This window comes from Sarcophilus harrisii, chromosome 5, assembly GCF_902635505.1.
Source record: "Sarcophilus harrisii chromosome 5, mSarHar1.11, whole genome shotgun sequence".
Lineage (NCBI taxonomy): Eukaryota > Metazoa > Chordata > Mammalia > Dasyuromorphia > Dasyuridae > Sarcophilus > Sarcophilus harrisii.
Window position 1 is genome coordinate 121,828,674 of NC_045430.1, and position 22,779 is coordinate 121,851,452.

The 22,779-nt window shown below is 33.3% G+C and overlaps 1 protein-coding gene across 1 annotated transcript in view; it reads right to left on the reverse strand.

Moving 5' to 3' along the window:
- Positions 1 to 307: 307 nt before the first annotated feature.
- Positions 308 to 22,779, reverse strand: part of TM7SF3 (transmembrane 7 superfamily member 3) — a 35,732-nt gene continuing 13,260 nt past the window's right edge. The window contains exons 2-12 of the mRNA XM_031938494.1: positions 21,137 to 21,291; positions 20,240 to 20,390; positions 19,595 to 19,715; positions 15,687 to 15,858; positions 13,868 to 14,045; positions 11,125 to 11,211; positions 9,638 to 9,718; positions 8,023 to 8,175; positions 5,092 to 5,189; positions 4,117 to 4,279; positions 308 to 2,408 (exon numbers count right to left, since the gene is read on the reverse strand). Of these exons, the coding sequence (XP_031794354.1) occupies positions 2,146 to 2,408; positions 4,117 to 4,279; positions 5,092 to 5,189; positions 8,023 to 8,175; positions 9,638 to 9,718; positions 11,125 to 11,211; positions 13,868 to 14,045; positions 15,687 to 15,858; positions 19,595 to 19,715; positions 20,240 to 20,390; positions 21,137 to 21,291 (1,622 nt within the window). The 3' untranslated portion in view covers positions 308 to 2,145. The remainder of the gene's footprint in view (positions 2,409 to 4,116; positions 4,280 to 5,091; positions 5,190 to 8,022; positions 8,176 to 9,637; positions 9,719 to 11,124; positions 11,212 to 13,867; positions 14,046 to 15,686; positions 15,859 to 19,594; positions 19,716 to 20,239; positions 20,391 to 21,136; positions 21,292 to 22,779) is intronic.

Genomic DNA, 22,779 nt, shown 5'->3' on the forward strand with positions numbered 1-22,779 from the left:
AGAAACTAGTTTTTATACTTTAGATGAAAAGAGGCAAAAAAAAAAGGTCTTTATCAATTTACTTAGAAAGATCTTAAGTGCTATTTGTATAAATTGAAATAAAGGAACTCTGAAAACATCTTAGAGCATACTGATCTATTATGTATAGTACCAAATGTACTTAAATTTTTAATAAATTCTCTAATTCAGACTTTCCATAGGAGGATAAGAATTCAGATAGCAAATTTCACATTTAAATAAGAAACAAACTTTATACTATTTTTTTTCTTCTAAAAATTGAACTACAGATAAAATAAATAGCCTGGAGAAAGGTTTTCAGAAACATGTATTTATTATATAAAAAAAGATAACAAATTTCTGCTTCTAATTACTCACAAAAGAGTATGACAATTTGAAAAGTTAAACAAATTGTGTTTTCTTCCTTATTTGAATGCCCTATCCTCACAGTCACTAGTTAGCAACCAATCATGACTTTAAAATAAATTTAAGAAGTGGAAATGCATCTCGTAGGCATAGGCTCCATGCTTAATGTAAAAAATGGGGGAAAGGAAGGGTTTTCCAAGTGTTAAAATGTTATCAGGATTGATATAATTTCAGAATTATATATTTCAATGAGATTCATTTAAGCCCAAAAGGTCATAGGAATGGGGGTTAGGAAGTGTGAAAGAAAACGATGACATTGGGCAGCAGAGGCAATTAGAACAAAAATTCATTTATGTTTTCCAAGACTATTTTTAAAGGTTAAAAACAAAACTTGTACAATAATAAACAAATTCCAAATATCACAAAGATGAGACTATGAAAGCTGCACTGCTTTAAGCATCAGTGCTTAACCCATATATAATTTCATCCTGGTGAACCAGACTCCTGTCCAATATTATGGCAAAACTGGGAAAAGAGATCTGATGAAATTAGCAGTCCAGGACACATTTTATTGTGATGAGGGAAAAAAATGCCTCTAAAACTAGAAAGAAATAAAATTAAAAGTTGGTTAGTTTGTCATTGCATTTTACCATCCTCTCCAATAAATTCACTTTCAACCACCAAGATAACAAGAATCTTGAGGAAGAAACTGTCAGGCAAGTTTTTTATATCATGCCAGCACCAGTTAATAAGTCACAATATAAAAAAACACTTGATTTTGTTTTTAAAGGGGGGAAGGGAATGGAAGTTAATAAGTGTAAATTTTTTTCTAAAAGAAAAATACAACCTACCTATTCTCAAACAACATTTGTTAAAAGTTTTTAGTGTTATGCTGGAAATGGCCTTGAAAAGGTGAGAGTGGTCATTTATTTGGATTTTGAAACTAAGTTAGTAACTAAACTTCATTTATAAATTTTTACCTCTTTTCAGTCAGTTGAAACATCAGAGATCATTATTCTAATTTAAGCCAAAAAAAAAATGTTTGCCTTTTCCATCATACAGTCCAATGAAAAAGAGAAAATGACAAATATCACTCCTCATTACTGGTCAGCTCTTGTGAGTCATTCCTCATCTCTATATATTCTCTAAAATTCAAAGTCCTCTCAGTATACCGACAAGTGGGTATACTATGAGGTCCCTAGACCTCCAGCAATCACTAATACAGATTCAGTCTAAGATTTGCATAGAACACCACAAATTAAACAAAACATTTTAAGGGGTAGGGAGAAATATGAAGAGATTTCAATAATGAAATGACAATGGGCTTTAACAAATATTTCTCTACTCCCCATAATGCTACCAGCCCATGTACTTTTCCTTTCATATTTAATGGATTAAGTTGAGCATTAAATTAAAAGCTTTCTTTTCAGATAATTTAAAATGGGAAAATGCTTCCCTACCATCCCCAGACATTTCCTGCCATCCACTCCTGCCTCCGTAGACACCCTCCTCAACAATATTTAGACAAAAGTGTAACTGCTTCTGAAGGATGCTTTATCATGAGAATGTCCTGAAGGCATGTCAAGCCTTGTTAACAAACACAAGGAGACTGACACAGGCTAACTCCATAACGGATGCAGCACTTGCTGCCTGACCTCCAAACGCTATGAGTTCCTAAGCAATCAAGGCGCATAGCACCATAAATGCCAAGCATTGCTTCAAATGTTCGTGCAGATTTGGTGCTTTGGATGAAAAGGAAGCAATGAGAGAGCATCTCCTCCATCACAGCAGCAGAGGGGTTCGTTCTCCCGTGGTCTCCTCCTCATGAAACAGCTGCTTAAACTGTGCTAATTTACTGTAAAGTCTCTCTCTCAGTGGACGAACGTGGTAGCTGGGATCCAGAATGTTAGTGACTCTGCGCTCTCTCTCTCGCTTCCACATTTTATATGGATGGGGAGGGAAAAATGGTCGTCCCCTCTCTCTCCGGATCTGTAATGTAATTCCACTCACTGCCAACATTACCCAGATTGCCAGAATAACAAAGTCTACAAAGTTAAAAGAGATACAGTTGAAATTCATCTTTCAAAATCCAACACACTTAAAATTCAGTATACCTATTCAGAAAAATGAGGATAATAATTGCACTTATCTCCCAGATTCAAATGGATGAAATGAGAATTATAAAGCCTTTAGTACAGTACCTAGCACATAGTACTTGCTATGTCAATGTTAACTATTACTATTATTATATAACGCACTAATTTAGTCATCTATTGATATATGGCTACTAAGATGATCAGTCACAAGGACCTAATTTCTTAGGAGACATTTTGCATACACTGAGAGCAAGTGTTAGGTGCTACCCCTTTTTCAATCACTTTTATTGTTATCTGAATGGGAAAATAGGTCCCTGTCATTAAGTCTTTTTTGTTCCTTGTGAGTAGGTAAAAGCAAACTGAGAGTAACTGATTCACTTTGTTGTTTGTCATAATTTCTTGTCATTTGAAATGAAGGAATTACATGGAAGTGTGGTGAGGATGGGAGTGGAAGGAATGTTTGCAATGTGGATATTGCTTCCAAAACTATTTATGGAACAACTATTAAAGTCTCCCATTCAATTCTCTTTCATTATTAAATCTCTCCATTCCAGTTCTCAGGTTCTCAGGCCCTTCTAAAGGCAAGCTAGGGAAGAGGGAGGACTGACAAAGTTTACTACTGCTAATGCCTTAGAAAATCAGATAGATCCTAATTGTGTTTATACCCTGTAGCACAGAGGAGCCAAGCAGAGGAATTGAAGTAGCACTTTAAAATTGGCCAAATACTATATCAATATTATTTCTTTTTAAATTTCACAACTCAGAGAGATAGATACTATTATTATCCTCATTTTTGCAGATGAGAAAACTGAGGCAGAATTCAAGTGACTTGGCTAGGGTCACACAACTACTACATATCTGAGGCAGGATTTGAATTCAGGTAAAACTGATTCCAACCCTAGCACTCGTATGACCCTGTTTTGGAGTTTTCTTGACAAAGATCCTGGAGTGGATTGCAGTTTCCTTTTCCAGCTCATTTTTAAAGATGAAAAAACTGAGGCAAACAGAATTAAGTGATTTGCCCAGGCTCATACAGCTAAGAAGTGTCTGAGGACAGAGTTGAATTTATGAAGTTGAGTCTTCCTAATTCCAGGCCCAGTTCTCTATTGCACTATCTAGCTGTTTCTGCTATATAACAATATACTTACTATCTATCTATTCCTGTGGTCTAACATTTAATACCAGGAGTGAAGCAAGGGAGCCCATGGAAAAATAAATCAGGGATAACACCACCAATGGTTAATTCAACAAATTAATGTCCTGAGCATCTACTATGTGTAACAGATCTTAATTCTGAGGGGTGTTAGGAAAAGAGGGCAAGAAATCCATTCACTACTATGAAAATTTACTCAAACTAGAACCCACCTTTTTATTTAAATCCTTTAATTTAATTTAATTTAAACACTTTCTTCCTCAATGCTAAAAGTTACTGTCAACAGTAACCTTTAAAGTTAAGTGTTTTCCAGACCTTAATGTTAACTGTTATTATAAACAGGCTGTTTGAAAATGGAGAAGTTTCACTTCATTGAGTATTTTCTTGTGGTTAGTTTTGAGATAGCTAGAAACATATACTTTAACTTCACACTACATTAAGATTTTGGGGACAACTTATAGACATCCCCAACTGACCACGCTACTAGTTCCTTTAGATACTTACCATTAGTTTGAAAAGGCACGTTGGTATAAGCTCTGTTGAAATTGGTGTTGACTGCTCTCTTAAGTACATTCAAAGTGATGTATGAAAGGCTGGTATAAAAATAGCTGTCAATGGCTAAAACCACAGAATAGGAACCAGTAATCCCACAAGCCAGTATGTTCAACTACAAGAGATGATGTGAAAAGCAGAACGTTAGACCCCAATCTCTGAAAGACCATTGATCTCAATCAGGTGTTACAGAGAAAAAGTCTTGTCCAATCCATCAAGAATCACTGTAGGAAACTTGAGATTTCCATAAAGGTTACTGTCACCATAACAGATTGAGCTAAAATATTTAATCCACTTTACAAACTGCTTACATGCTCATACTTGGTTATATTATGTTAGTAAGCCACAGAATTTCGAAAAATCGGAAGGTTCTTGAAGGCCTTCAAGTCTGACCTATATTTCACTAAAAATTGTTGATAGTCACTTTCAACTCTTCATGACCCTACTGGGGGTTTTCTAGGCAAAGATATTGGAACATTTTGTCATTTCCTTCTCCAACTCTTTTTACAGATGAGAAGACTAAGGCAAAGAGGGTTAAGTGACTTGCCCAGGGTCACACTCAGAACTACTCAGTAAGATGAGTTTTCCTGATTCTTCCAGCACTCTATGCACTGAGCTTTTTAGCTGCCCCCAAAATTACCTTTACAAAAATATTTGAAAATGATTATCAAACTCATCTAGACCTCAAGTGAAAGGAAACCTACAATGATCTGAGGCAGCCCTTTGAATATGGATCAATACACACACACACACACACACACACACACACAGTCAGTACCCCTTTTTTCTTTCTCATCAGAATCATTCCATTTTGTATCTTCAAAATGTTCTCCTTCCTTTTTTAAACAAGTATTTTATTACTTTAGTACTAAGAACAGCAATGTCTAGAATCACTTAATGAATAAAAATCCATTTTGACATACTTACAATTCTTAGGCAACCTATGAAAACTACTGGAATCGAAATGGCCATACAAGAAAAAGCCACCCAGAACACAGCATCATCATGAAAAATCTTCAACTCTCCTGGAAAAGAAAAAAAAAAAAATCAATAGTCACAAAGAGTCCATGTGAAATCTAATTTTCTCAACATTAAGGAAATAAATATACTTTAGCTCTTTATACATTGCTGCAACTGAAAGTTATGGACATCAGATTTACAGATTTTTGGAAAAGTTTAAAAATTTAAAAAGTTGATAAATTATTTCTTTATCTTATAAGGTCTACATGTACACAATTATACATACATACAAATTATATGGACCTCATTAAGTGATGCTATTATTGGTACTATATTTAGCTATTAACTCTCACTAAAGGGGATCTCACATTAACAGAATAAAAGTATATTCCAAAAACATCCTACAATGAAAACTGTTGAAACCAAATTTTCATACATGAGTCAGTAGAATATGCATCTGCAAAATACCAAGCTAATTTTCAAGACACTTCCTACCAAGCTACTAAATGTCATAAGAAATGTGTGGGTTTTTTTGTAAGAAGGAGAAACAGCAGCAGGAAGATAAATCTCCAGAGTCTGAAGACAAACAGCCATTTCCTTTGGCATTGGGAAAGGAAAGGAAAATTGTATTAAACATTCCTCTCCAAGATATTTTTAGATGTCCTAAGTTCATAAAAAATTACTTATCCCTTGTACATGAAGGTAATGGAGTATTATTGTTTTATAAAAATGATGAACAACTGACTTTAGAAAGGCCTAGAGAGATTTACATGAACTGATACTGAGTGAAACAAGCAGAACAAGGAATACATATACACAGTAACAGCAAGAATGCACAAAAATCAACTATGAAAGACTTAGTTCTTCTCAATGGTTCAGTGATCCAAGGTAATCCCAATAGACTAGACAGAAAATACCACCATATGCATCCAGAAAAAGAACTACAGAGATTGAATATAAATCAACACATGCTATATTCACTTGTTTTTTATTTTTTTCTCCCATGGTTTTTCCCTTTTGTTCTGATTTTTCTCTCCCAACATAATTCATAAAGCATTGTGTATTAAAAATCAATAAATTAATTTTTTTTTGGAAAAATCAATAAATTAAAAAAAAAAATTTCAATGGAATTGCCTTTCTTCCAGGATGTCAGCTTTACATCTTCACCTTGGTAATAGCCACCTCACCCCTCTAAATGCACAACATAATACACACTCATAAAAATGCTATCTACACGAGTGTGTTCTGCTCTTATTAGATTATAAACGTTTAGCACAGTACTCTCTTCCTAGTAAACACTTAGTGTCTGCTGAAGTGAACTTTTTATATAAACTTTGGTATTTTGTGGTTTGTTTGTTTTTTTTAACACCACCAGAAAATACTGATAAGAGCTCCTACTTTCTGTGTTCATAATAGCTGGTACAAATATAATAAGCTTAATAATATAAAATCATCTCTGGATTCCAGAGAAGTCAAAGGGAAAAGGACTATTTGTACAAAAATATTTAGAACAGCTTTTTCTGTAATGATAAAAAATTGGAAATTGAGGTATGTCCATCAATTGGGAAGAGACTAAACAAAATTTTGGAATATGGTTATAATGGAAAATGTTATGTTACAAGAAATGAAGAACAGGATGGTTTCAGAAAAACCTGAGAAGACTTATATGAACTCAAGTAAAGTAAATAAGTAAAATAAGCAAAACCAGGAGAATACTGTACACAGTAACAGCAATTTTTGTAAGGATAATCAACTGTAAGTAGCTCCTTTGATGAAGGCAACAATCCAATACAATTCCAAAAGTTTCAGGATGAAAAATGCTATCCAACTCTGGAGACAGAACTGGTGAATTCTAAATGCAGATTAAAGCACACTTCTTTTTACTTTTGGTGCTTTTAATGTTTTATTTGTGTTGTGGGGTTTTTTTGCAACATGGTTCATATGGAAATATGTACTATATAACTTCACATGTACAATTATAAATATATAATATAACTGTATAATGGTTCATATAGAAATATGTACTGTATAACTTCACATGTATAATGATATATATATATATATATATATACACACACACACACACACACACACACACACACAATGTAAATTAAATAATTAAAACAAGTTGTTTGCCTACTTAAAGATAGAGGAGGGGCAGGACGGAGGGAATTTGGAACTCAAAAATTTTTTAAATGATTGTTAAAAAAATTTCCATGTAATTAGGAAATATTTAATGAAATAAATAAATTTTTTAAAAGAAATAATATAAAGCTATTACCAACCATTCATTATGCATCTATGTATAACAAATATTTGAAGAAACATAGAGCAAAAAAAGGCATCTCTGCATTCTACAGGAGCTTACATGCTATCAAGGGAGAAACCGTGTGTGTATGTGTGTGTGTGTATACCCAAAAAAAAAAAAAAAATAAGAAGTAGAACAGGATTTATGCTTACAAGCAATAATAGAATCAAGTATCGAGCATTGAGGAAGCATCATAAATGTCACAGCAGTTCAGAGGAGAGGAAGAGCTATGAATGGGGATTAAAAAATCAATCAAATGTACAAAAGTCTTTTCAAGCTAGACAAATATTAGAAACTCAGGCACAAAAGCAGGGAGGAGCATGCTACAATATGTTGGAAGGTAGCAAAGTACAGAAAGGAGATCTGTCTGACTAGAATGGTGAAGAAAGATAGGACTTTGGAGATTGTGATAGAGAGACTTGGGAAACTGGTTACAAATTCTTTCCCTATAGAATGGGAGTCTATCCCTATATTTGTACAAGTTAAGAATAGTTTTCTAACTTTAAAATATATATTTTATTGAATTTTATTTTTTAATTTGAAATGTAATTCTTTGAATAAAGAGTCTAAACATACAAAGAATCTCCTACCTAGTGGAGTAAAGAAAGCCACTGATGAAATGAGGAATCCCAGTACTAGTCCAACACAGAGCATACAAACCAGGATCAAACCAAATCTCCACCAAACCATTACCAAGAGAATTCCACCAAGCCCTCCAGCAACTGCAGTCAAAATCAGGCGATCTATGCAAAGGAGGGGGAAAGAAAACCATTTTACTTACATTTCCATACTCCATTTGCAGTTATGACTTGAAGTAAACAAACTCAGCCTTAATCTCTGGGGCAAAGTAAGATTTAAAGTCACAAGCCTCTTTCAAAGGCCCACAAAAAAACATGTCAGCCTAATTCATGAAGGAATCTCCAAGAAGCCTGCCCCAGGATATGTTAATCATGACTCTGATAAGAGCTTGAAAATCTTCCTACAAGTTTGATGCTAAGTAGGTCAGAGTGATAAAAATCTATTAATTATTTTTTAACATCCAGAAAAACTCTAGAACTAAAGGCAAACAAATGAAGTTCCATTATAAATGAGGCCAAGTCGCCTCTAAAAACAAACACAGCATGATTAATCTGGGAATGTTTTACATAATTCCACTTTGATGGGACAAACATCATTTCTATATAATACCTTCCATGTCTGGACCCATAGGGAAATAAGGGTTAAAAACAAGTTCTTCATTCTCCTAAGCATCCTGGAATTTATTATGCTGATAAAAAAACCTATGGAAGCATCCAGAGAAAGGAATCTGAATACAGATTGAAACATACTATTAATTTTTTCATGTATTTTTTTCTTTTGATCTGTCTCTTCTTTCACAACATCACCTACATAGAAATGTTTTTATAATTGCACATGTATAATCTATATCAAATTGCTTACCATCTCAAAGAGGGGTAGATGAGAGGAGAGAAAAAATTTGAAACTCAAAATCTTAAAAAAAAAAAAAAAAAAAAAGCAAGACAAACAAAATGTTATAAATTATCTTTACTGGTAATGGGAGGGTTAAAAAACCTTATGGAAGTAGTAGCCTGTAGGTAGCAGACTAAACATTTTAACCATTATTCTGACACTATCAGGGGTAGTGATATTTTCTATTTTATTTTAATTTTGAACTTGAACACCAAAAAAACAAAACAAAACATTTCCATATATATAGGAGGGAAAAAGAGGAATGCACATGAAAATGCAGAACTCTTAGTTTATATAACTTTTCTTTTTTAAGTATAGAAGTTCAACCTTTTGCTTTCCCAGCTGTCCTGCTTATCTAAGGCATTATTCTTCAAGGATTAAAACATAGTGGTGGTTATCATACTACATTTACATTTATGGAAGGTTAGATAACACACCAGATGGTCCAGACCTGTGATTTCACTGATATAGGGAACTCCCTCTAACAACACAGATAAGCAACTACTAGCAATTTAAAATCTTAAAGTGCTTAGTAACTTGTCCACAGATATACAAAGCAGAATGTGTTAAATAATGGGCTCAAACCCAGGTGTCCCTGACTGAAGGCAGCTCTCCATTCACTCTGCCAAAAATGGAGGATTAGTTATTAGGGAGCCAACAGAAGGCCGGGAAACTAACTGAAGATTTCCCTTCAAGATTCAGGAAAAAACAAAAACAAAAACAAAAAGAACTTACCATCATATTGAAGAAGAGTTAATCTTGTAATCAATATGTAAAAAAAGAATCCCACAAAGATAAAGCCTATGAAGAATAGTTCTAAAAATAAACACAGATAAACCACAATTCAATATTCTGTTAATTACATTAGTGAATTTTTAAGACAACATTTTCTTCTCATTACCAATATGCTCTTGGTTGTTCAGTTACTACACATTAGAACATTTAGTGACAAAAAAAAACAAAAAAGTATTATGTGGCAAAGCAGAACTGAGAGAATTATCAGCCATTTGATCCTATTAATCTTGACACAGTAATGACAGTAGGGAACAAGTCCAGTATATACAAATCATCTTTTTATTATCCACTCTGTGAATAAGACAGATTCATTACCATTTGAGCCTAATACCCAGCTAACTATCCAGCACACACACACAAACCACTCCCAACTTTGACAATACTCAAAGATTATAAACTTAATTCTAGTATTAACTTATGCAAAACAAATTAGAGAAGTTAAATTGGTTGATATGTTGGTTAGCTTTACTTATTTTTTTCCTTTTTTCAATAGTTTCTTATAAGGGATGACTAAGTAGGAAAAGTACAATATGAGTTTTACAATCTATATTTGGCAATAAGTGATGTAAAACAAAAAATATCAATTAAAAAATTAAGATTTAAAAAAAAGAAGAGTAAACCTGCAATCCAAAGACTGAAACATCTCAATCCAAAGGTATCTGAATGATACCATTCCCATTTTTAACATAAATATTAAACAAAACAAAACAAAAATCTGTGTAACTTTGATCTAGTAATCTAGTAATAATATTTGGAGATGCCAAGGGCTCAGCAATAAGTGCCAGCATATGAGAAAAGTTTTCAGTTTGTCACATCATAAATTCATCTTATTGTTTTTCTTTCTCAGTTAAACATGACAAGAATATGATATGACTGTAAATCAGGCAGCAATTAAGAAAGTGCTAATATATGTAGAGTTCTATCAGCTCACTCTAATTCTCTGGTTGATAATAAAACAGTAATTTTTTTTTCAAAGTCTTCATAGCCTTAGGGAAATAACTTTATCAGGATTCAGGATGAGCTCACTGCTTAAACCTACCATCCCATTTCTACTGTGGATTTTCTAACTTGCCTGACACAAATACATTAGTGGCCTGCATTTTTACAGGTACAAACCATAGCAAATAAAACTCTTTGGACACTAAGTATAAATATAAAATGCAATAACTGTCCCAAAAAAACTCACATTAATGTAGTAATTTTTTTTTTAATCCACCAAAAGAATTCTATAAGGCCACACAAATACTTGGTACCCAAATTAACCTTTTATTTTGAAAGAATAATGTAGAATTCTAAGTACTAAGGAAAGACAAAATGCAAAGCCTCATACATTTGGTTAAATATCATGGAGATATTATTTATTTAGGTCATAGGACACCAGTAACATTCAAAAGAGCACAGAAACATATTTAAAAGGTAGAGATTACCTGTTTTCCAGAATCTGTGTCCAAAGAAACAAATGAAGAGACCAAGAATAGCAAAAATGGTGAAAAACACTTTGGTGGAAAGTCTTCCTAAAAATAATTAAAATAAAATAAGAGTTATATTTGGTGATCACCTGAAGTGCTACCCAGGGTTAATTAACAACTAGAAGGGCCAGGAATATCAACTGATCACAAATGTTGCTTTTCAATTAAAAAAAAAAAACTAACTCTACTCTCTCATTTTCTTTCTTACAGGTTTTTTTTAATGCTTTATACCAACTGATGCTTTGAGGTCTCCTTAAAATCTGGTTTTTAATATACCAAAAGGTCACAGGAAAATAACATGAACTTATCATATTAAATAGCTGCTGTATCCACTTTTAGCACAAGATCCCAGAGCTGAAAGATACTTTGGAGGGCAGGCCCTACTCAACACATGAACAAGAGTTCCTTATACAGTCTAATGCGTTCCCAAGACTTCCACCACATCCTGAGGCACGACATTCCACTTGCAGAGGGCTCTAATTGTCACAAAGTTTTTCAAGCCTCTATCTCTTCCTGCCTCTCCACTGCTCTTAATTCTGCCCACTGGGTGAAAGCATAACAAGCTTAATCCCTTTTATCCTTGTGACAGCAGTAAGAGCAAGCCTAACTAATATCAGCACCCTGTTAGTTCAGGTTAAAGCTGGAATGAAATGAGCCATTTGAAAGTCAGTGTGTTGTTCATAAAAAGAGGTTTTATTCCCAAACACAGCAAAGATATTCAATATTTTTCAATTCAATAAGGAAATTGTGGCATTTAGCTTATATGGATGCAGACCCTCTCATCTCCATCTGATCAGCAAAGTACAACAGGGTGCCACCAAATCAGAAGGGTCCTTTCTACTTTCCAGCTTGTCCATTTCTAAATTCCACTTTCTAAATTCTACTTTCCAGCTTGTCCTTTCTAAAATATAATAGTCAGAACTGAACAGAATACTACAGACAAAGTCTGACCAGGGAGAGAACAATGCAATTATTGTGTCTTTAAACGCAACCTAAGTTTGTATTAGAGTTTTGGGCCCCATCTTACACTGTCATATAGAGTTTACAATTCACTATAACTTTAATTCTTTCTTAGATAAACTGTAGTCAGACCATGCCCTGACCTATATGAGTTTTATTTTTTTTAAATCAACTTCATAAGCAAAGAATTTTACATGGATTCTTATTAAAGTATGATAGCTTTTACTGTCATCTTACAGGCCCACAAAATAAGTATTTAATTATATTTTTGGACTATATGAAATCATTGCTTCAAAGCATAAATCTTGAAAGTATCTATTAATACACTGGCAGTCCACAATGCTAAAAATTAAAACCCATTTTAACTGCATAAGTTTTAATGAAGAAAGTTCTTTTTTTCTTATGTCTTAACATAATTAATAATGAAGTATGATAATTAAATGTTTTCTGGTGTTAATAAAACCTGATCCCATGATTCTTAGTCTCAAATTTACAGTCTAACTCAGCTTCCCAGAGATAAAACTGCTCCCTAAATTTGCCATTGATGTGCTTGTGGCTCTCCAAAGAAAAGTGAAAAGAGAATGATCTCTTGATATATTTCCATATACAGAAAAACTGCTAGGAACTTTTTTTGCTCTCGTTTAAAAAAAAAAAGGTAGAAACTGGGAGGTAAGGGACACATTTAATTGGACAATCTATAGTATATCAATGCAATGAAATAACATTGTTCTGTAAAAAGTGATGAAGGGAATGATTTCAGAGGCATCGGAAAAGATTTGTACAAACTGAAACAGAGCAAAGAGAGAAGCAGAACCAGGTAGACAATCTATACCACAACAATAACACTATAAAGACACAAAACTCTGAAAGACTTAAGAACTCTGATCAAGGGAATAATTCCAGAACAGTCAGGACAAAAAAACAGACTCAGGGTGAAGAATGAAACTTTTTTTCTTTTTCAACATGGAAAATTCTAGAGTGTGTGTGTGTGTGTGTGTGTGTGTGTGTGTACATACATATATACACATTTGTTACAAAGGTTTTGTTTTCTTTCTCTTGGGGGGCACAAGAAGAAAGAATAGAAAGTAATTTTTTACTAAAAATATAAATTTAATTTTTAAAAAGATGAAAATAATGATTTAGCAAGTGCAAACAATACACCTCTTTCATACATCTTATGTAATTATCTTTTTTAGCTGATAGTACCAAAACCAAATATTGAAGTTATTTTAGAACCATGTACCTATGTATATAATTTATAAATAACTATACATATATTTTTAAAAATGAAGAAGAGAAGAGATAAATTTGGAAAAAATTATTTAAAAAACAAAAAAATTAAATTCTGGATTTCTTTTTAAAAGAGAAATTTCTCTTTTCTCTGACGTTCTGATATTTTCTAGGGCATGCTAGCAAAAAATATGGAAAAGAAATTATATGTAGTCAAAATAAAAACTATGGAGAATACTTGGGGGGGAGGAAGCAGGGGGAGGAAGGAGGCAGTTCTTATTGGACACAATCAAAGGAAAGGGTTGAAGGTTTAGAGCATAGTAATGGGTTAAAAAAAAAAAAAAACACCAGCTGCAAGACCAACACAGACAACAAAAATGAAAAAGATCACAAATTTTAAACCACTGGGGCTAAAAATGTGGACCGTATCAAAATTCCTTATTTTCTAAGACCAATCTTTGGAATTAAAGAATTTAGTTTTTGATTTAAAAGAATGGATTAATACACTTACCAAGAGAAGAACAATTATCTAGGATCGTAGTGAAGTGACAGGCATATGTGTGAGCAGGAACATAAGCAGCTGATGTATTTAAAACTGGGTCCCTTACAATAACATTATAAATTACACCCTGTCCTGGGATGGATGAGAAGTAAACAATGGTCTTTTCACTAGATTTTAGGGTGGCAACCTGAAACAAAAAATGACAGCTTGATTACTTTGTGTCCAAAATTTAAAACTATACATATCCCTTAACATGCACTAGAGTAATAAGATTTAAACAACAATTCCTTGAAATCATTTTCTACAGAGCAGAGCCCAAACACTTTTAGCTCACATGGGCTTGCATTTTGCATTTGGATAATTTACCTCCTCACCTCCAAGTTTCCATTTTTCCTTTGTCATTGGAGCTAAACAACACTGTTCACCACTAAATAACATGGTTCAACATTGTGCAACAATGTGCAATTCACTCTTTTTAAACTCTATTTTGAAATGCAAATCACAAATCACACATACACAACCAACTTTTTGAAGAAATAAACAAAAATCTCTAGGGTAGCCTTACTTACATACATATATATATGTTTGTATATATATATATATATATATATATACACATACTTGTATATACACATATAGAAACCTAAGTGTTTATTCTAAAGCTTAATCATTTGCCTTCTAAACAATTTCAAAATTCTAAAGCCATTCTGACTTAGACACTAAACAGGGATACCTGCTTATCAATCAATCCAATGATATACATTTATTAAGCACCTACTATGTGCAGGCACTGTGCCTATGCAAGAATATAATCAATCTGAGGATTAAAATTTTATCAATAAAAATATCACCAGATCAATAAAACTTATCAGTTCCTTATTCCTTGAGCAAGCAGAAATAAAAGTTTCACTTTTATGATGCTTAATTTATTTTGAGCATACTATATTCCTCAAACTCAAGCAAAGGTTTTGTGTAAAACGATTATGATATAGAAAAATAATTCCCATATTTATCTTCTCCATCCATATTTATCATTCCATCAGATTACCTCTGTTTTCAAACAATCCAATTCACAATACGAAAGCCATCCTAGGATGGCATTAGTAAGGACTTCCAAAGTGATAGTTCCATATTTCATGGAGTTGGAGCTTTGTGGGCAATCTGTAACGAGCTTCTCTGAGATTAATTAGGTAGGACTTCAGTCTAGAGACCAACAAGCTTTTGCTGGGCACATCCTCAAGGCCTTCCTCTGCTAATATGGCCTTCTGGAACCTACTGTGACCTCAATGGCACAATAAAATATGAGAGCAAGCATTTTGTGGAATAGTTTCATAAGATTAGAAACCAAATAGAATGAATTTATAACCCTAGAAGGGCTAAACTTATCATGGTAGCATCTGAGAAGTTGCTTTTTCTCTTCTATTTTTTATTTATTTTGTATCTCTCATACCAGTGGGCACCAGATTGCAAAGAGAAATTCGGTCAAGCATTCCTTTCTATACTTGTTTTCAGCGAATGGTGTAAGCTGTTTTCTGGGTTCTGATCCCTTCACTTTGCATCAGTTCATATAAGTTCATAAAAGCATCCCCTTCATCAATTTTTGCAGCTCACTAACAATCCATTATATTCATATATCAAAATCCGTTCAATCATTCCCCAATTGATGAAACCTCCTTAAGTTTTCTGTCTTGTTATTAATATTTTTCTATATTTGTTTTCTTTTTTTTTTGTTTGATCTCTTTATCAAAGGTCTAGGAGAAAAATTAATGGATCAAAAGGAATGCTTGGATTAGTGATTTGGGGGCACACTATCAAATCTGGCACTTACTTTGAAACCACTAGCTTCTATCTGAGACACCATGGACATCTTCTGCATGTGTCTCAGTAGTACCTCTTCAGTAAGGTTGTTCTCAGGCAAAAAATACTGATAAACATCATACTGCAGCCTCCACCTGGAGTCCAGACCAGTCCCCAGATCACAGGGTTGAGGATCTGTGCCCCTGAAATAAAACACATATGTAGAAGCAAAAATACTCTTCCCTTGCAACTTAAGTCTCAAATACAAACAAAAACAGAAAATTAAGATTTTTATAGAAAACAACTTTACAGACAAAAAAAAAGGCTTTAAATTACAGAAAATTCACAGCCCCACTTTTCACATTGAGTAGTAAATTCCATTTCTCTATTTAATGATGTATTTAATTCAACCAAACAAATATTTATTAAATACCTACTATGTGCAAGAAAGAACCACGCTATGTAAAGAATGCAGAGATAAATGAAAATCAGGAAGGTTTTTGAACATGTAGGGCTTTTTTTTTTTTCTATCAATAACCTCCTTTGGAGTATTAACTTTGAAGTTAAAACACTGCATAAAGGAATGAAATAATTTTGTTATCTTTTCATGTATCATTCCATGACTTTTCAAAATGGTCAATTAACAGCCTCACCAATAGTGAATTATTGTGTAAGTTTGCTTTTTATCATATTTATCAAATCTATTCAACTTACATATATTAAAAAAATTAATAAACTTTGGATAATTACTATTTCATAATAGAATTTGAATGCTAATAACACCATTACTTTTTTTTTCTTTCTTTTGCTGAGGCAACTGGGGTTAAGTGACTTGCCCAGGGTCACACAGCTAGGAAGTGTTAAGTGGGGAGTCCAGATTTTAACTTAGGTCCTCCTGACTTCAGGATTGGTGCTCTATCTACTGCGCCACCTAGCTGCCCCAACACCATTACTTCTTAAGTACATATTTTTGGCCAGCTTTCCTTTATATTCTTGATTTATTGTTCCCTCAGTAGAATTTTATTATTTATAAATTATTTTCTTGCTATTCTCATTGTTATAATGCTCTTCAAAGAGTTTATAATATTATTATATCATATACATGTAATATATATACTTATAATATTAATGTGTTTTATATAATATATATCTAATATATAATATATATCTAATATATAATATAAACATTAGAGTAAGGAATACTAAAATACTTCTCTTGTATGTAATGATCTTTTTATTTCTAAAAAAACTTTTTTCATTGTTATAATGCTTTTCAAAGAGTTTTATAATATTATTGTTTTATATTATATACATGTAATATATAAAATATATACTCATAATATTAATATATAATATATTATATATATAATATGTAATATATATATAATATAAATATCAGAGTAAGGAATACTAAATAAAGTATTTATGTATGTGAAAAATCTTCCTTTTATTTTTATAAAAACTTTGGTAATTGTATTTGAGCCCTTTATATGTTTTGCTAAGGTGAATAATCAAGATACTTAATATATTTTATTATTTTAAATAAAATTTACCTTTCTACCTGTTTTGCTGTTGAGAAGAACAATTAGAACTTATTTATATAAGCTATTATAAATAGCTTATATAAGCTTATATAAATAAGCTATTTAAGTTTAAAACTACATTGAGACTTTTGGGACTCACTAGATAAAAATACTGGTTATTTCTGTGGATATTTTCTATCCTGCTATTTGGCTAAATTTCTATTTTCTTAATTTGTGTTGATTCACCAATATACAATGATGCTATTCACAAATGAAAATCTTTCTTCATTCCTAATTCTTGGTCCCTTAGTTTCTTTCTCTTCTTATATTGTTTATTCTTTTACCTCTGCATTTGTTTTTCCATCTAGGCTATTCAATTCCTCAAAGAATCTACTGATGTAGATAAGCCATTCATGTCAGTATCTTTCCACCTTTCTTCCAGTGGTTTTTGAAAAGCAATTATTTTATTTAAGCCAGATCCTCCTTCATTTCTCTTGTTGATTTTACTAAGTATACTAGAAGGTCTTGGGGTAGATCTAGTTTTGTTTGGGGGCATTTACCAGACATAAGGGTTGTTTCTGCTGCAGAGTCAAATCCTACTCTTCATGAACTCATGATTCATATCACACTAATACTGTACATGGGGGTTGCTTGGCAAGGATATCAGAGTGCTTTGTCATTTCCTTCTCCAGTCCACTTGGCCAGAGTCACTTGGCTAGTCATTATCCGAAGCAGCATTTAAACTCAAGCTTTTGTGACTCCAGGCCCAGCCACCAAATGCTGCAAGAATAACTAGGCTAATATAAATTGACTAACAATAAGGAAAACCCTACCTGTACAAAAATATTCATAACAGCACTATATCCTATCAACAAAAAGTCGAGAACAATGAACTCGAAAACTAGGAGTTGAATACATTATGGTGTATAATGAATTATTGAATCATAAGAATAATGAATGCTAAGAATTTTTAAAAATACAAATAAATTTCAAGAGTATAACTACATTTTGTCTTGGTATCATCACCATTAAGCACAGATCTGGTACATAACAGGTAATAAATGCACCAGCAGTTGGAATCACTTACATGTTGTTTTATTTAGCTGTTTTTTGTTGTTATTTAGTTGTTTCATTTGTATCTGACTCTCAGGAACCCCATTTGGGGTTTGGAAAGATACTGGAGTGCTTTGCCATTTCCTTCTCTGACTCATTTGAACAGATGAGGAAACTGAGGTAAGCAGCATTAAGTGATTTGCTCGGAGTCACACATCCTGTCTGAGCCCAAATTTGAACATAGGAAGATGAGTCTTCCTGACTCCAGGCCTAGCATTTTATCCACTATGCCATCTACTTGCCTACTTAACTATTTAGGGGAAAGTACATTTGTGTGTCTGCCTGGAATAGTACAAACAAAAACAATTTTTAAAAGAATAAGTAATTTTCTTCATACTCTAGTAAAGCAGCTTCAAATTTGATTACTCATAATTCATGAGATTTAAATGAAACTTGGTTCCTGTTAATGTTCACTATAGAAAAATAACATTAAGATGAAAATAAACTTCTTGTCCAAAAATCAGAGTACGGATAAATTATATACAATAACAAAATTATTGTATCATAAAAATGAAAAATATTTAGAAATCAAAAAAAAATAGGAAGACACCCCTTGTCTGAACTATTGCAGCACTCTTCTAATTGGTCTCCCTTATTCAAGGTTCTCCTAATTTCAATCTATCCTCCACACAAGTATATATGTTAATAAGGGGCATCTGGGTGGTGCAGTGGATAGAGTATCAGCCCAGAAGTCAGTTATTATATATATAATTATAATTATGTGTATATATATATATATATATATATATGTATTAATTGAGGGAATACTTGTTAACTAAATGTATAAAATTCAAACAGAGTTTGAGCATACCCCCTTTCTTTATGCCTTAACTATGATAATAATAATAGTTCTCATTTAGAGCACTTTAAGGTTTGCAATGTGTTTTACATATTTAATCTTGCAAAATTCTGGCCTCGGGTAAGTGTCTAGCATATGCCCCAAATCATTTCACCAAGTTTGTCTCAGTTTGTTCAACTATAAAATGAGCTATAGAAGGAAATGGCAAACCACTCCAGTATTTTTGCCAAGAAAACTCCAAATGGAGCACAAAGAGTCAGACACAATTGAAAAAATAACTCAACAGCAATAACAAACAATTCTGTGAGGAAGTTGGGATTATCACTTCCATTTTACCTATCAGGAAACTGAGGCACAGAGAGGTTGTGATTCCCAGGTCACAAAGCTAAGTGTCTGAGGAAGAATTCACACTCAGATCTTCCTGACTCTAAGAACTTCACTTTACCCACTAGTTTTACAATGTAGCTATTTTAATCTAAAAGCAACTTGAAGAGTTACACATACCTGGAATATCCTAGATTTGCTGGGGCAAATTTGATAACTGTTTCATATATATTATATTCTAAGTAAATGTTAGGATCCACATTTAAATCAAACTCCAGATTACAGCCTCCAGGGATAGGATCTGGAAGTAAAATAAACAATTAAATTATTAGAGATCAAATCTTCCAGCCATGTCCAAGTGCAGACAAGCAAAGCTTACAACTTTTTACAGCCCAATAGTCCCCTCTCTGAAGGGCAGTCCTTCAGATCTCAGTTATATGCTGTACTAGCCACTGAGAAAAACGTATAAAAGGGGAAGGGCATGGGGGGGGGGGGGGCGGCAAAGGGGAAGATTAAGAAACTCATTTCAAAGTAGAAAAAAGATTTCTATGATGGACAAGGGACAAAGGTATGTTCCTTAATTTTCAATTTCCAAGACAAGAACAAAAATGAAGAGTTGACTGCTCACCAACCAGGTTAGTTAAAATCTGGGTTAAAACTGGGGATCATTCATTAAATCTAACAAGGCTAATAAGTAATAGATCTCTCTTCAATGAATATTACCCATAGGAAATTATAGACAAGTGAACTAAGGGAGTCACCTTCAGGTTAAAGGCACTAACTTTAGACTTGTGAGGAGATTGTGTGGCTCAAATCAAAAGTTACCTTTTTCTGAATAAGAAAGTGGAACAGCCACACTCCAGACATTATCAGCATCGGAAGATTCCAAGTACCAAGTACAAATACTCTGTTCTGGTCTAAGAGTGGAAACTAGGCCTTTGTCCACACCTGTCCCCGAAGCACCTGAAGGAGGATTCTGGAAATGAAAGGGGAAAAAATAATCACCATACAGCAGCAGCAGCACAACCACAGGCATACTGAATTAGGCAAAGGTGACCACAAATATGCTCCACTCTTATTGGACATTCCCCACAACGGACACAACCATGGCACTTTTCAACAAATTAGTGCTTAGATAACAAATGAAGACCTTATGAAACAGGTCTCAGCAAAGGCCAATATCAGATGTATGAGGCAAGACCACGTCAAAAAGAAAACTGAAATCCGAAAGGCAATTATCTTTTAAATAACATATTTCCCTAATGAATATTTTCTAAGGCAGAACCTGCTTCCATTAATACCAATCAATTAATCAATCATTAAGCATCTACTATATACCAGATGCTAAGTATTGGTGATACAGAACAGGCAAACAAGTCACTATTCTTAAGAATAATCCAATTGATTATCTAATGAATAATCAAATTTAAATACATTACTCACTATGGCTCAATCTTGATTTTAAAAATAATAATCCAGGGACAGCTAGATGGCAACCTGAGTTCAAATCTGGCCTCAGACACTTAACACTTCCTAGCTGTGTGACCCTGGGCAGGTCACTTAATCCCAATTGTCTAAGCAAAAAAATAATAATAATCCAAAATTTTAAAAGAACCCATCATTTAGAAGAAAGATTTAGTTCTATTAGTATACACAACATGTTTTCTAACAGATCTAAAGACAGAAATTAATTGAAACTGGAGGAACTACTCATATCCTGACCTTATTGAAAGAGACTGTTACGTTCTTGTACTGAGAATGTACTTGGAAGATGATAAATGTGACATTGCTTGAGATATAACGCAATACAGCTTCTTCTGGAAAGGGCTTGTTGAGCACAAAGTGTCTAAATTTCCCCAAAGAAAATTCAAGAAGACCTGAAATGAGAAGATTTTTTTTAAATTATTGCTTTTGTACTTCTAACAACAAAAGCATGGTCATAGGCATATTATTATCCATATATATATTCACCATATCACTACCTATACATATATTTACCTTGGAAGCCAAGTCTTCTACCTCTAGATAATTCTCTAACATTATTCCTCTGTTTCAAAGTCACTGGACCCTGAAATCTGGTCAAAAAAGCATACCTACCATAAGTAATTTTGGCCTTTGTAGAACCTCCATATCTCCCTCACTTCAATTTCTAATCCCCTTTTTCCTACTATGATCTATCTTTCCTTCTCCTCTTCCTGCCTTTACTGGACAAAACACAGAGTATATCATATTTATGCAGTGAAATGTCAATGTCTATTCATTAAATACTAGTTTTCAAAAATTCACTTCTTGTCCTCTACCTTTCTGAGGAAAAAAGGTTTGTTTTTAAAGGGACAAGTAAGAAGGAAAAATGTTTTCCTGACTTTTTGTATGCCTTTAACTCTCTAAATATGTAAAGCACAATTATATACAACATTTTTGAATCCTAAATCATTTTATAACTATAAAATACACATTTCAAAATACTTTGCCTATTTCAATTTCCCCAAAGACTATTTTCTGACATCTACAAGGATGAAAACATATTATTACTACAAATTCAAATTTCATAGAATAAGCAAAAATAGCTTTATTCTAGGAATATAATGAATAGTTATAATTGAAAATATTTTTTAAAAAACCAAGTTAGAAGGAAGGAAGGTTGAAAGAAAACAAGGTAACTCTTTTCTTTCTTTTTGGGTTTCTTCTGAAACCATACTCTGACCCCTTAGAAAACAGGTCCAAGATATACCACAGGGATCCTTTTTGTTTCACTTCTTTCCTGTTCCCTAACACCTAAAGTAAGTAATAAGGAGATAGACATAGAACTACAAAGGATACATAGGGAGTTGGGTGAATAAGGGAAGAGAGGAGAAATATTCAAATGAGGTGAATTGAGTAAGTCATGGGTTAGTAATTTAGTAAGAATTAAGGCTAGAGTCGGTGGGCCCAGCAAGTAATCAGGAATATGGTGTGAATGTATGTGAGACTAGATGATGGGCCTGGGCTGTGTTCTGGGTTCCTGTGAGCCCTTCACTAGTTTAGGTGGGATGAGAAATCCTGGCCCAATTCCTCTGCATGGAAAGTCAGAGCATGGATATACTAGAAAGGGAGGAGAAAGTGGTGAGTAAATTACAAAGGAACTACTAGACCATAGGCCTTGAGTGAGACCACCATGGTGAAGGGTGAACAACTTGTAGTACCATTGCTAGTCAGGAGAGACATAACATGAAATTCAGATGAAAGGCAGGTTGTAGCCAGCTGGCAAAATACCATGAATGGCAGGCTGAGTTTTTAATCCATCTTTGGGACAACAAGGACCCTTTAAGCAGGGAGGGGACAGAGATTGACCAGTGCCTTAGAAAAATGGGAATGGGGAAAAGAAC